Source organism: Lactuca saligna, chromosome 2 (genome assembly GCF_052625555.1).
Source record: "Lactuca saligna cultivar CGN05327 chromosome 2, ASM5262555v1, whole genome shotgun sequence".
Lineage (NCBI taxonomy): Eukaryota > Viridiplantae > Streptophyta > Magnoliopsida > Asterales > Asteraceae > Lactuca > Lactuca saligna.
This window is the reverse complement of record NC_136418.1, coordinates 121,879,530-121,892,967: the sequence shown is the minus strand read 5'-3', so window position 1 is coordinate 121,892,967 and position 13,438 is coordinate 121,879,530. Positions and strand designations below refer to the sequence as shown.

The 13,438-nt window shown below is 33.9% G+C and overlaps 1 protein-coding gene across 1 annotated transcript; it reads right to left on the bottom strand.

Moving 5' to 3' along the window:
- Positions 1–2,681: 2,681 nt before the first annotated feature.
- LOC145030037 (uncharacterized) lies at positions 2,682–3,542 on the bottom strand. Its single transcript, XM_078978473.1, has one exon. The coding sequence runs from the start codon at positions 3,540–3,542 to the stop codon at positions 2,682–2,684; it is 861 nt and encodes a 286-aa protein (XP_078834599.1).
- Positions 3,543–13,438: the final 9,896 nt, after the last annotated feature.

Sequence of the window (13,438 nt, the reverse complement as noted above, 5' to 3'; positions counted from 1 at the left end):
GAAATTTAAAATTGAGCGCTATGTTTTGCAATGCGGTAAAAATATAGAAACTTTATAGATTGTATAACTAATTTGAAATAAAATAAATGAATGAGGTGTGATGGAAATTTAGGAAATAGAGGTATCATAGAAACATGTGTGGAGTAGAAAGTTACAAAAATATCATATTGGATTTTAAGAAAGCACATTTAAGTAAAGTATAGTGCCTAGATGAGAAACTGGTCAAAAGAACTCAAAACAAAAGGTGTTTGAAACACTTTCCAAGCTAAGTCCAGTTAGTCTTTTGATCCTGTCTCTCAATATTCTTATCCCTAGAATATAAGCAGCCTCTCCCATATCCTTCATAGCGAAACACTTTCCAAGCTAAGACTTCACTTCCTTCAAAGTTGGATCGTCATTCCCTATAAGATGTATGTCATCAACGTATAATAGCAGGGAAGGTTATTGTACTCCCACTAGCATTGACATATACACAAGATTCATCTTCACTTCTAAAGAAGCCAAACTCTTTGACTTTCTCATCATAGAAAAGATTCCATCTACTAGAAGCTTGTCTCAATCCATAAACTGATTTCTCAAGCTTTCACACTTTATTGAAATACTTTGCATCCAAAAAACCCTCTAGCTGACTCATATATAGATCTTCAACCAGCTTCCCTTTAAGGAAGGTAGTTTTGACATCCATCTACCAAATTTCATAGTCATGAAACATAGCTATGGCTACCATTACCCTTATAGATTTAATCTTAGCTACTAGTGAGAAGGTCTCATCATAGTCAATCCCTGGGGTTTGATTAAAATCCTTTGCAACCAATTGTGCCTTGAATGTGTGCATATTTTCATACATGTAGATCTTTTTCTTGATGATCCATTTGCAACAAGCCTTCTTTCAACCAGGTTCTTGATCAACAAAATTTTAAACGTATTTTCATTTAGCAGCCTCAGGCCTGCCATCACTTCCTAGTAGTTAGGTGGCTCATCTAAGTTTATTAGTGTTTGATCACTGATAAACGTATCACCATCTAACATTATATGGAAACCATAGAAATTTGGTGGCATGCTAACTCTAATGGAACAACGAAGAGGTTCATCCAAATTTACCAGTGTGATATCATTGATAAATGTATTGCCTTCTGTCATTATACGGAAACCATACAACACAAATTGAATGTTAACTCAACTTGAACACCTAAGAGGTAATGTCTCGTCAACTGGTTCAACTTGAATTTCTTCCTCAGGTTGAGCCCTGAAATTTTCAAAGGTTCCTTCATCGTTTGACTCTTGAATTTCTTCAAGATCAATTGTACTCCTACTGCCCTATTTGCATGTGAGTTCTCTCCCTCTCTCTCTCTGTGTGTCTCTCTCTCGAAAGACTCCCCTTTGTGTTACGAAGACCACGTTTTCACTAGGTCTTTAGAACAAATATCCAAAGGACTTTTGTGGGTAACCAATGAAAATACATCTCTCACTTCGAGGTTCATGCTTGTCGTGAGTGTCTCGTCTAACAAAAGCTTCACAACCCCAAACCAAGATATATGCTAACGAGGGAACCTTATCTGTCCATATTTTGTGAGGTTTTTTTGGCAACCTTCTTATTTGGGATAATATTAAGAATATGGATGGAAGTCTCTAAGGCATATCCCCAGAATGATATTGGAAGTGAAGATCGAATCATCATGGAATGAACCATGTCTAACAAGTTTCGATATTTCATATTCGATATTGCGAAACTATTTCATATTCCTTGAGGTAGTCATGAAACTTGATACTAAGATACTCACCACCTCTATCAGATCTAAGCCTCTTGATCTTCCTACCCAATTGATTATCTACTTCTTTTTTTAACTCTTTGAACTTTTCAAAGGTCACCGACTTGTGCTTGATTAAGTAGATATAGTAATCTCTGCTATAATCATCAGTAAAAGTTACATTGAATCGATTGTCATCCCTTGTGGTGGATCTAAAGGGTCCACACACATCTATGTGTATGAGATCCAACAATCCCTCACCTCTTTCTTAAGAACTAGCGAAAGATGATTTTTTCATCTTTCCAAGTAAACAAGACGTGCACGTATCATCCAAACTTATGTTAAACGATTCCAACACTCAATCCTTTTGGATTTGGGCAATGTGTTTCTTGTTGACATGTCCAGGAAGACAATTCCACAAGCATACTTTGTCTAAACCATTAGACGAATCACTTTGTAAGACACTATTTCCTATATTTTCTACGACCATCACATTTTCATACACACCATCACAAGGTAAAGCTTCAAAATAAAATACACCATTTTTAAAAGCAGAAATAGATCCATTCTCATCATTTAAAGAATATCTAAAACCTTTTTTATATAAAGCATGAAATGAAATGATGTTTCTTATCATGTCTAACGAGTAGCAACAATTTAACTAATCCAATCTTAACCTACTACTAAGCACTAAGCTGTAAACTCCAATCTTGGTAACAGATGAAGATCTCTCATTGCCGATGATCAAGTTCGTTCTCCCATGCTCCATATCCTCACTTTTTCTTATCCCCTGGAAATCAGAAAAATTCGAAAATCACATCCTGTATCAAGGACCCAAGAATGAAAATATGATGAGTTATTAGATAGGATAGTGTAAATACCTACTGAGTTTAGCTTCACCTTGCCATCCATTATGTCTTGTAAGTACTGAGGTCAGCATCGTTTCCAATGTCCTTTTTCATGGCAGTGAAAGCAAGTAGCCTCTTTGGGGTTAAAGGCAGGGGGAGTTTCAGAACTGGTCGTTTCTTTGGGTCCACTACTTAAGGACACATCTTGGGACTTTCCCTTCCAATTCTGTTTAGGTGGACCTTTCTTTTTCTTCCCTTTTCCTTGCCCAATGGCTAGGAATGGAGCAGCAGCAGAAGTGGAGGCAACACTTTTTCCCTTCATTCTTGCTTCAACAATTCGTAGGAGGTTCTGAAGTTGAGCTAATATGGTCTCTTGGTTGTTCATATGATAAGTTAAGATAAACTGATCATAACAAATGGAAAATGAGTGCAAGACTATATCAATAGAAAATTCATTCTCAAAGTTCACATTTAGTTTTGAAAAGTGCTCCACGTGTCGTTTCATTCTTTGCACGTGGCTACTGACGGACTCTCCATCTTTCATCTTACTAGCGATGATGGACTTTAACACCTCATACATTTCTTGACGAGCTTGTTGATGGTACTTTTCCATCAATTCCTTATTCATCTCGTATGGCCAGTAATCCTCATAGAACCTTTGTAGCCCAGGAGTCATAGTAGCCACCATGATGCATGCCATATTGGTTGCATCATTGTACTGTTTCCTATGCACAACTAGTTTTGCGACAGTAACTTTAGTTTCATCAATCTGAAGAAGTTCCTTTTTGAGCATATACTCTTTGTCCTCGAAACGTAGAGCAATTTTGATGTTTCGCATCCAATCATTGTAATTGGTGCCATCAAAAGTAACACTTGAGTAGATGTTCAAAACCGAGAAGTTGCTATTAGAGGAGGAGGAACTGAAAGCATCGTTGGGAGTAGACATCTAAAAGAGAAGACTAGTTTTGGTTAGATAAGAATATTCCTTAATATAACACCCAAAATGAAATATTAAGGCTAGGATCCAACTAGATAATTCACAACATAGAAAAGGGACGCCGTAATCTAATTGTAAAATAAATAAAGGTAGGTAAATGATGATTTACCAATTTCACCATGGAAAAGAAAATTAGGTTTTTATTGAAATTCCTTGATCTTTTGAGATTCATCAAAAACTATTCAATGGCATGTTTAATCTCGATTATGCTATTCCGTTTGTGAGTGGGATACCGAGGATCGCAAACAAGATGTGAATAACAATGTACATTAGCTTGGTACTGTCGATGTCATTTATCATCTCATTTTAATGTGTCGGTTAGCCACACACACTCAATTAATCAATGATAAATTATGAGACACCGATTACCACTCTTTATTAGTCCATATTAGTGTGCCAGTTAACCACGCATGATCCACTAACGACTTATAAAGTGTAATGTGCAATTTCATGGGTTAGCATACAACTTCACATTTTTCCTAAAGTAACTAAGATTGGAAATTTAACAAAAGAATTTAGTTGCTTTATAATTCATTATACTTATTAAGCAGAATTATTTATCCTATCAAAACCGTTCGGCTAACGACCCTCCACCAATCATGGAAGCGGTGGTTGAGAGTGGGCACCCATTCAACTACTATTTTATAGGTAGTTTCCTTATACCCCACTTGTAGATTGGCTTTGTGAATGAGGCGTACTTGCGGTTTGACTGACTTGTCTTATACATATAGTAAATATTAAACATTTAATTTTACATATAGTATAAGGTGTATTTTAAACATTTCAAAATACTAGGTTTAATTGCTAAATTTAAAAAATTAAAACATTTAATTTAAATTTTAAATTAAACTATATGATTTAATATTTATCCATTAATTAAACATTTAACTAATTTATTAAATCTATTTGAGGATTATCCAATTAAATTAATCAATATAATTTAACCTAATCCTCTCCCCCTAAATTTCGAAAATCATGGGAGGGATAAATCAAAATTTATAATTATCCAATTAATAAAAAAAAAAAAAAGATAATTACCAAAAATAAGATAACCCTACCAGAAACCCTAATTTTCGAAAATTGCTTATCTTGGGGAGAAAGGAAAGGATTTCAGTCCTTGCCATTTCAAAATTCTTGAAGGTTAAGGAAACCCAAATTCCGAAATTTATATGGCAAGGGAAAGGGTTAAAACCCTTTCCAATTTTCGAAACCTAGGCTTCAAGAAACCCTAGAATCGAAAAACCCTACATCCAAAAGGGTTTAATTGCCATAAACCCTAATTGATCAGGTTCAAACAATTGTAATCAATTATATAGAAAACAAGCCAAGACTCAGATACCACAGATGGGTTTTTAGCATAACAAACAAAAACCTATGTGTGAATGCAACCCCAATTCTTAATCTATGTTTTCTCTAATTGAACATACAACTTTTTAACATCAGATAGAAACCCCTAGGACTACTAATATTTTTGAAATCACAAAATTAGGGTTAAAAAGACATGCCTTGATTGTTATATGGCAATAACAATGAAATCCTACTATTCTTTGAACCTTGAGAGCAAGCGTCAAAAGTGTCACGCCTCTAGTAGATCACACCAAAACAAGCAAGAGGATGAGAGAGGAGAAAGGGGAGGGAGAGATAGGAATTTTGGCTATTCCTCTAGGGTTTCTGATGGCTAAAAATCCTTAGTGTTGAGGGCCTATTTATAGTGCAACAAGGATGCCTTGGATAACCCTAATCTGAATATAATATTATTATTTCAAATTTGTAATTATCAAGCTCCTTATTTATCCACATTAGATAATCTAAAAACTCTAGATTATCCTTACGAAACCATCCAAGGATTCCTTAGGAAGGTTCTAGAATCTCTTGATCAACTATTGAACAATTGCACTTTAGCCCCTATACTTTTAATTAATTCATTTAATCCCAAAATTAATTCTCATTAATTTCTGATTAAATATTAATTAAATATTTCCATTTCTATTTAATATATTATTTTCATAATATATTAACAAATCATTTATTTCAATTTATTAATCAAATAATAAACTTAACCTCTCTCTCTCTCTCTAAAAGTCATCCTCTCTAGTTGCTATGTATGAGGGCAACCCAAAAGGACTATGATACTATCAATTCAAATATATATCAGTTATAGTTATGGTCTTAGACACCTAATTCAATAGAATCCCTCTAGAAATCCATAACAAAACTAGAACAAAAAGCATAGGTTTCCTATTGGTTTAAAATGTAGATAAAAAAAGAGCTAGTATCCAATAACAGAGATGAAGTTGAAGAATTAGAAGTAAAACTAACAAAAAGGAAATTTAGTTGTCCCAACAAAAAAGGAAAAGAGTCGATCCCAGAATAAGAAACCGATCTCCCTTAATAAGAGCATCTTATGGTCTGAATTTCGAGATGAAATTCCTAAAACAGGGGGAGAATGTGACAACTGAGCAATTTTCGTGAAACCAAAGTCACTAGAATTCAGCATAGACAAATGGAAGCAATAGATTTTGCATATTACGGAAAATATTATTAGATATGCTATGAGTTATAAGTGTAAAAAGGTTAATATGGTAAAAAATGAGTGACCAAAGAATCATACTGCTATTAATAATGGTTAGTGTATTTGGAAAGTACACGGTAACATGATCCCAAATATATAAGCTTTGTAAAAATATGACTCCCATTGGAGGAGTTATATGAAAAGTAAAAATTAACCACGTAACCAATGTAACTAATGTCAAAATAGTATAAAGAAATCGGTCAAGTTTTAACTAAAGTCGTTAAAAGGAAAATCATAGTACTCCAAGAGATAAGAACCTTGAGATGAAAAAGGTCAAAAACAGAGTCTGTATAAAGAAGATACAATTTTTGGAAAAATGTAAAATACAGGTTAAAAATGAACGTTTAAATTTGACAACACAACCTTAATGTAATTTGTAGTACTCAAGGATAGTTACACGACTATATAAAGAGGGTATGAAACAATGTTCACACAAAGAAGATATAATTTTTTTTATAGAAAAAGAGGGGCATACGAAGTGAACGCCATGCACAACGTGCATATATGAACTTGAGGACAAGTTATGGAAGACTTTAAACTAATAAAAGAATTAACTTTTCTTTATTTTATAACTTATGGAATTAATTAAGGTTACACTTTTTTTTATTTATTTATTATTTAATGAAGAGACTCTTGGTCCTACATAACCTAAGGACAAGTTATGGAGTCACAAAACCATTTAATTAGAACTAGACTCTTCATTTTGTAACCTTTGCCAACTTTTATGAGTTTTATGAAACTTAAATGTGACTCTTCATGTAACTTGAGGACAAGTTATAAAAACACATTTTAGAATCAACTCTTAGATTAATTTGGATTGAAAACAACTATTTCACTCAACTTTTCTATTAATCTAAGTAACTTATAAGAACAAGATAATTCAAATCAAACTTTTTCATGTAATTAGTCTAAACCTTAAACTAATACAAAACATGAATCTATTGACAATTATCTTTGAAATTGGATTAGCATGAACATACATCAAAAACAAGTTTATAAGTCCAAAAACATCTTAGGGTAATGTTCCTAGTCCAATTCCAGCCAAAAAAAGTCGAATTTATGCTGTCTGGGGTTCCAACTCGTCGAGTGCATGAACCAACTCGGCGAGTTGGATCGTTTTGATAACTTTTTAGGCATGGACTCGCCGACTCTCCTGATGGACTCGCCGAGTCTGGTGATCAGACAGCAAACACCTTCGATTTTTAAGCAGTTTTGCAAGTATAACAAGAAAACAAGCCTAGGCTCTGATACCACTGTTGGGTTTTGAGCATTCTAACACTCCTAAGTGTACATGCAACCCTAAATACCTTAGATCTATGTTTTCTCTACTATACATGCAAATATGAACATCCAAGGTATTATCCTAATCTAGCATACAAAACAATGCCTATAGCAAGATAGAATACATACCTCTTGGATGTAGAATGTCTTCATGAAGCTTGAGTGCCTAGTGCCTCAAGTGTGACACCTCAAATGGTTCACACAACACCAAATACACTTGGAATAACTTGAGAGAATTCTACACTTCATGAAAATCGGCTAGCCCTATCACTTACTCATAGTGGCCGATTTTCCCAAGAATATGATCTTTATATAGTGTTACAATTAGGGTAAACCCTTAATTTTCATGGCTTTCCATTTTCTTGGATCCATGGGTTCAAATACACCATGGAGCATCCTATGGGTTTTAGCCCAACTTGATAATCCATGGAGCATTAGCCCACTATACAAGTATGGATGATTTACACAATCAACCCATATATTTAATTAGTCTTCTTTTGATCACTTAATTAATTCTAAATTAATTCTTGATCAATACTAATTAAATAATCCTATTAATATATTAGAACTTATAATATATTAAATAATCCTTAAGTGTTATTTCTCTCGTTATAGTCTATCCAAATGCATGATGCCATGCAACCCAAATGGATAATGCCGGGTCGGGTCAAGTCTTACCAATTATAGTTATGGACTTAGACATTAATCAAACAGTCTTAACCTAGGATGCCAAGGAAACCCTCCAAGGTCTTACACCTAAGTGCCCAGGGAACTCCCCGAGGTCTTCCATGCAAGTATCACAAAGACCAGTAGCATATCACGTACCACAAAATCAATTAGCATACCACATAATCACTAGCATACTCCCTATCAAATAACCAGCTAACATGCCACATAAGACAACTTCAGTTAGTGTATCACATATCATAAAATGGGTAGGCATTGGTGCCTTAGACCCATTAGTATGGTGAGGAGAGTCACGTGGCACTGCTGAAGTCCCACAGACGCAACCCCAGTTGCTGGTTGATAGATTCCCAAACTGCCAGCATCAAACAATAACCAATTACTAATTAGGTTCCAAGCCCAAGGTCCAACTCACACTCCAAAGGCCCAATAGACAAGTAATGGGCCAAAGCCCAACTTATGGCCCAATTTTCCAAATTAGGCCCAAACCTTTACATGGACTTACTTGAAGGCCCAACAAATTATTCTAGTCCAACCAATTGGGATTCTGATGGCCCAATAGCTGATAATCCTTAAGGACTAATTCTGGCCCACATATGGCCCAATTTTCCAAATTGGGCCCAAGCATGTCTAATAAGTATTATCCTGAAGCCCAATAATTTCCCTTAGTCAATAAATATGTTCTCTGTTGGCCCACCAAGGCCCACTGTAGCTTAGTCCAATAAATAGCCCAACAAGCATCCAAACCCAATTAGGGTTTTTACATAAAATGATGATTAGGGTTAAGTGATTTTAATTAATGCATTACGGGCTTAATCCATTAAGTCCAATATTGCTTTAGGTTAATTCCAGATGATTATTAATTAATAGTTTAGGTTTATTAAATAGTTCCCGTACGTGTCCCGATCAACCCTAAATATAGGGTTTCATTTCATTAGGGTTTTTCCTAACCCTAATTAGGGTTTCCAACCCAATACTAGCCGATTAGGCCCAAAACTAAGTCCTTAGATCAATTAGGGCTTCATTAGTCCTACTAGGGTCTTATAAGATCCATTAGGGTTCCATAAGGCACGCATCACCCATTACCACCTCGGGTAGTGGTCGTTAACGGTGGCTCATAGAGGTGTCCACCACCTCACAGTGGTGGTTACAAGTCTCTTTTTATTATTTTCAGATCGGTTACAATATTACAAAGCAAAACCCGAATAATACACATGATAATACAAACATACACACATAGCCACCCTAGTGGTGGCTGGTGGTGGCATGTGGTGGCAGCCACCACCTCACGGTGGTGCTGGTTATGTTCATGGGCTAACACAACATCACAAGCACTCCAACATTAATCTAAACGCACCGGAAAGCCCACAACCACCTAAGATGGTGGCTAGCAGTGGCGGATTGACGTCATCGGATGGCAGAACGACGGCAGCAGGTGGTGGTGATGAGTTTTCTTCAGTTTTCTTGTCCAAATATCCATATAACATTAAATTCACGAGCTATACCCACACACACAGCCACCTCCTCACATTGGCTGGTGGTGGCAGGAGAAGATGATATGGTGGCAGCCACCGTGATTGGCTGCCATGGTGGATACCCATGCTTTCCGGCCATAAAATACACTTACACCCACGTATTTGACTCATAGCAGCAACACAAACGCATAAATGACACGAGATCGAAGTTCCCAACCACCGACTCGACGGCTGTTGCCATCAGAGCAAACAGAAACGACGATGACGACTTTGTACAATCAAAAAGGACGAAAGATGGGAGAAACGAGTCATGGTTAAGCCTTACCGAAGCCTTCCAGTCGTTCACGACTTTAGCTCCATCGTTCACAACCTTCTCCTTCGTCTCGGTGACCTCTCCAGCCGTTTGTGACGACTCCGATGGTTCTTGATGGTGTATCCGGCTTCTACGACGTCTCCGTCAGTAGATCTAGGGTAATGGTGCTCCACAGCTAGGTGGCATGCGGCGGTCTTGGAGCTTCTCAAGGTGGCGGCTGAAGATGCCACACATGGTGATGACGGCTGGTGGTATAAGGACGTAGGGTTAGGGTTTGGGGTATTACATCTTAAAAAACAGGAGGGAAATAACATGGGTTCAAATCTCGTGTCTTACCAAACTTGGTCACCTTTTAATAATAATATTCACTGCCTCTACACATTCTTTTCAAACTAAGCCCAAAATTTACCATTTGGCTCCTTATCCTCTAAAATCTATTCAATTAAAGTCCTAATAATTACCATGCAACCCCTTGTCTTCATAAATTTTTTCATATTAAACCCATAATTTACTAAATAGCCCACAACCTTCATAATTCCTTACAAACTAATCAAGAATTTATGTTTTAACCCCAAAAATTCTAAATTATGACATTTAACTCCCCGAACCAACACCTCGTTAAGATATTATTGGTTTGGCTACAATAATAATAATAATAATAATAATAATAATAATAATAATAATAATAATAATAATATCTAGGGGCTTAAGAGTTTATTAATTATTTACTCATTTTATTTAATTTCAAACGGAGTGTTAGATCCTTATTCTCTATTTCTTTTTCCCCACTCAACAACCTAATTTCTTCTACTTTCTTCCATTCCCTCTCCCTATTTGGCATATACTTCAGCAAAATGGGGAAGGCTGGACCTCAGTTAGTCCGCCACCACTCACCTCAACCTAATAAGACTTTTTAGATATCGAAAATGCTTGGTTCGTAGAATGCTAGATTAAAAAGAGATAATAATAATAATAATAATAATAATAATAATAATAATAATAATTATTATTATTATTATTATTATATGAGATATAGTAAAACTAAACTATCAAATGTTTTGTAATACGAGGGTATCTTTTATTGAAGAAAATATGTCTCTCACCCAAATATTGAAATTTCAAGTTTTTTTGGAGAAGAAAAAAATAGTATAGGAAACTAGTTGTGAGAATCATGTAATACATTGCTTAAATTAAAAAAAAAAAAAAAAAAAAAAAAAAAAAAAAAAAAAAAGAAAAAAGTGTTAAACATAAAGGTCAAAATATTTGAAAACTTTAAATTTATAAGAAAATAAGAAAAAATAATGAATTATTATAATTGAAATGTTTTTTATCTTTTAAATTTAAATAAAATAATTTAAATAAATAAAAAACTAAACTAATGAACTTTAATTTGATAATTTTGAAATTAAAAGGTTAGTTCATTAATAAAATTACTATCCATTTATTACTATATTTATTGTAATTATTACATTAAAATATTATATTGAATTTAATAAAAAAACTAATAAAATGACATATGTAAAAATAATTAATTCAAAATAATCATACGATAACATTTGTAAAATTGAATGAAAGTATGACATGCAACAAAAAAATCTTCATTTATTAGAATAGACTAGGTGTAAGACCGATATATTACATAGGTTAATTAAAAAATTAATATATAAATCTAAATATTTAAAAACTTTGGATTTATAAGAAAATAAGAAAAATAATAAATTATTAAAATTGATTTTTTTTTATCTTCTAAATTTAAATAAATAAACTAATGAACTTTAATTTGAAAATTTTGAAATAAAAAAATCAGTCCATTAATAAAATTAATATTGATTTATTACTACATTTATTATAACTATTACATTCAAGTATTATCTTAAATTTATTAAAATAGAAAAACTTATAAAATAATAACTGAAAAAAATTAATTCAAAATAACCACAAAATCATATTTGACAGAATTAATGAGAGCATATGGTAAAAAAATATATGTTTGTATGTCTCTCAAACAAAAAAATGATTTTAGGATTTTCTAAATTAGAACATAAAATTTCCTTAATATGCAGCCGAAATACAAAGCACCGTTTAACTTCAAGAAGAAATTGATCGTGCCGACCAAGATTTACGTTATGAAAACCATTAGGGCTAATAAGCCCAAGTACTCAATTAGATGCAGACGGCAACAACCTAGGATAAAAAAACAAAGAGGATAAAAATGATAGAAAAGTATTGTTTACTTTAATAAATTTTAGTTCTTAATACCTTTTTTTGTATTTGGTGTCTTATTTATTTATTTATTTATTTATTTTTATAATTACTGAATCTACAATCTATAATAAAATATAGTAATACAAATATATATTAACAGAAGTTATATAATATGTGTTTTTACTATTATAAAAATACAACCGATTTTACAGATCCTTCTTTATGACCACAAATCAGTTGTAGCGATTCACACATATTTGACCAAAAATATATTGAGAAATTAAAAAGAATTTAGCATAGTGAAGTGAGAGGTACAAATACGTTACTGGGCTTGAGGCCCTCTTAGATTTTGGTGGCTCAGCGGACAGTCGAACAATACTCAACCAATTATAAATCAAAACACGAAACAGCCTACTCACTTTATAGTACCAATACCACGTAATTGTATAATATATAATCAAATATTAAACTATATTTTTGTTGATATATTTACTGTTATAAATTTTACTTTTTTTAATCAAAATATTATATTTTAGCTACCTAATTTTGATATATATATATATATATATATATATATATATATATATATATATATATATATATATATATATATATATATATATATATATATATATATATATATATATATATAAAAAGGTTCAAATGAGAACCAAAAAAGATTAAGAACCTAAGAACCAATTAAAAACTCATTATCTAACCTAGATCTAATACTTTCATTTTCCTCATATTTTCTAAAAACAAAAAGCATCTGATAGTTTTAGAACCCCTCAAACTCTCTCATCGTCTCCCACCAAAACTTGAAGAACACATAACTATTTCCACCGGTTGCCACCAACCACCACCCCTATACATCCGCCGCCTCATACCGTCAGAGAACTGTCGCCTACTCCTACCATCGGCGAACCACCACCATCGGCCGCCTCCGACCACCATTGGTAACCAGCCTCACAATCACCTCCTCTCCTGTCAGATCTGGTTTAAATATGTTTAGATCTCATCCAGATCTAGTCCACCAACAACCTCCATTGCATCGATTTGTTACTACACCATTCGATCTGTTATCTCGTCGGAATACAAGTCGGCACCGGCATCGCCATCTAGATCTGTTATTTCTACACCACATGCACCAGATCCACTGATTACGTCTTCCTCTTTCATCTCTAGATCTGTGATTTATGTCGGTAACTACACCACCGATGATGACGGCAACACCACGGACGATAGGCGAGGCCAGATTCACTATTCCGACGAGCAGCTATGTCATATAAAAAATTAGGTGTTGCAAGAGAGGGAG

Bases quoted from the DNA above. Each gene is read 5' to 3' on its own strand.
- LOC145030037 (XM_078978473.1), bottom strand. From the start codon at position 3,542: ATGTCTACTCCCAACGATGCTTTCAGTTCCTCCTCCTCTAATAGCAAC.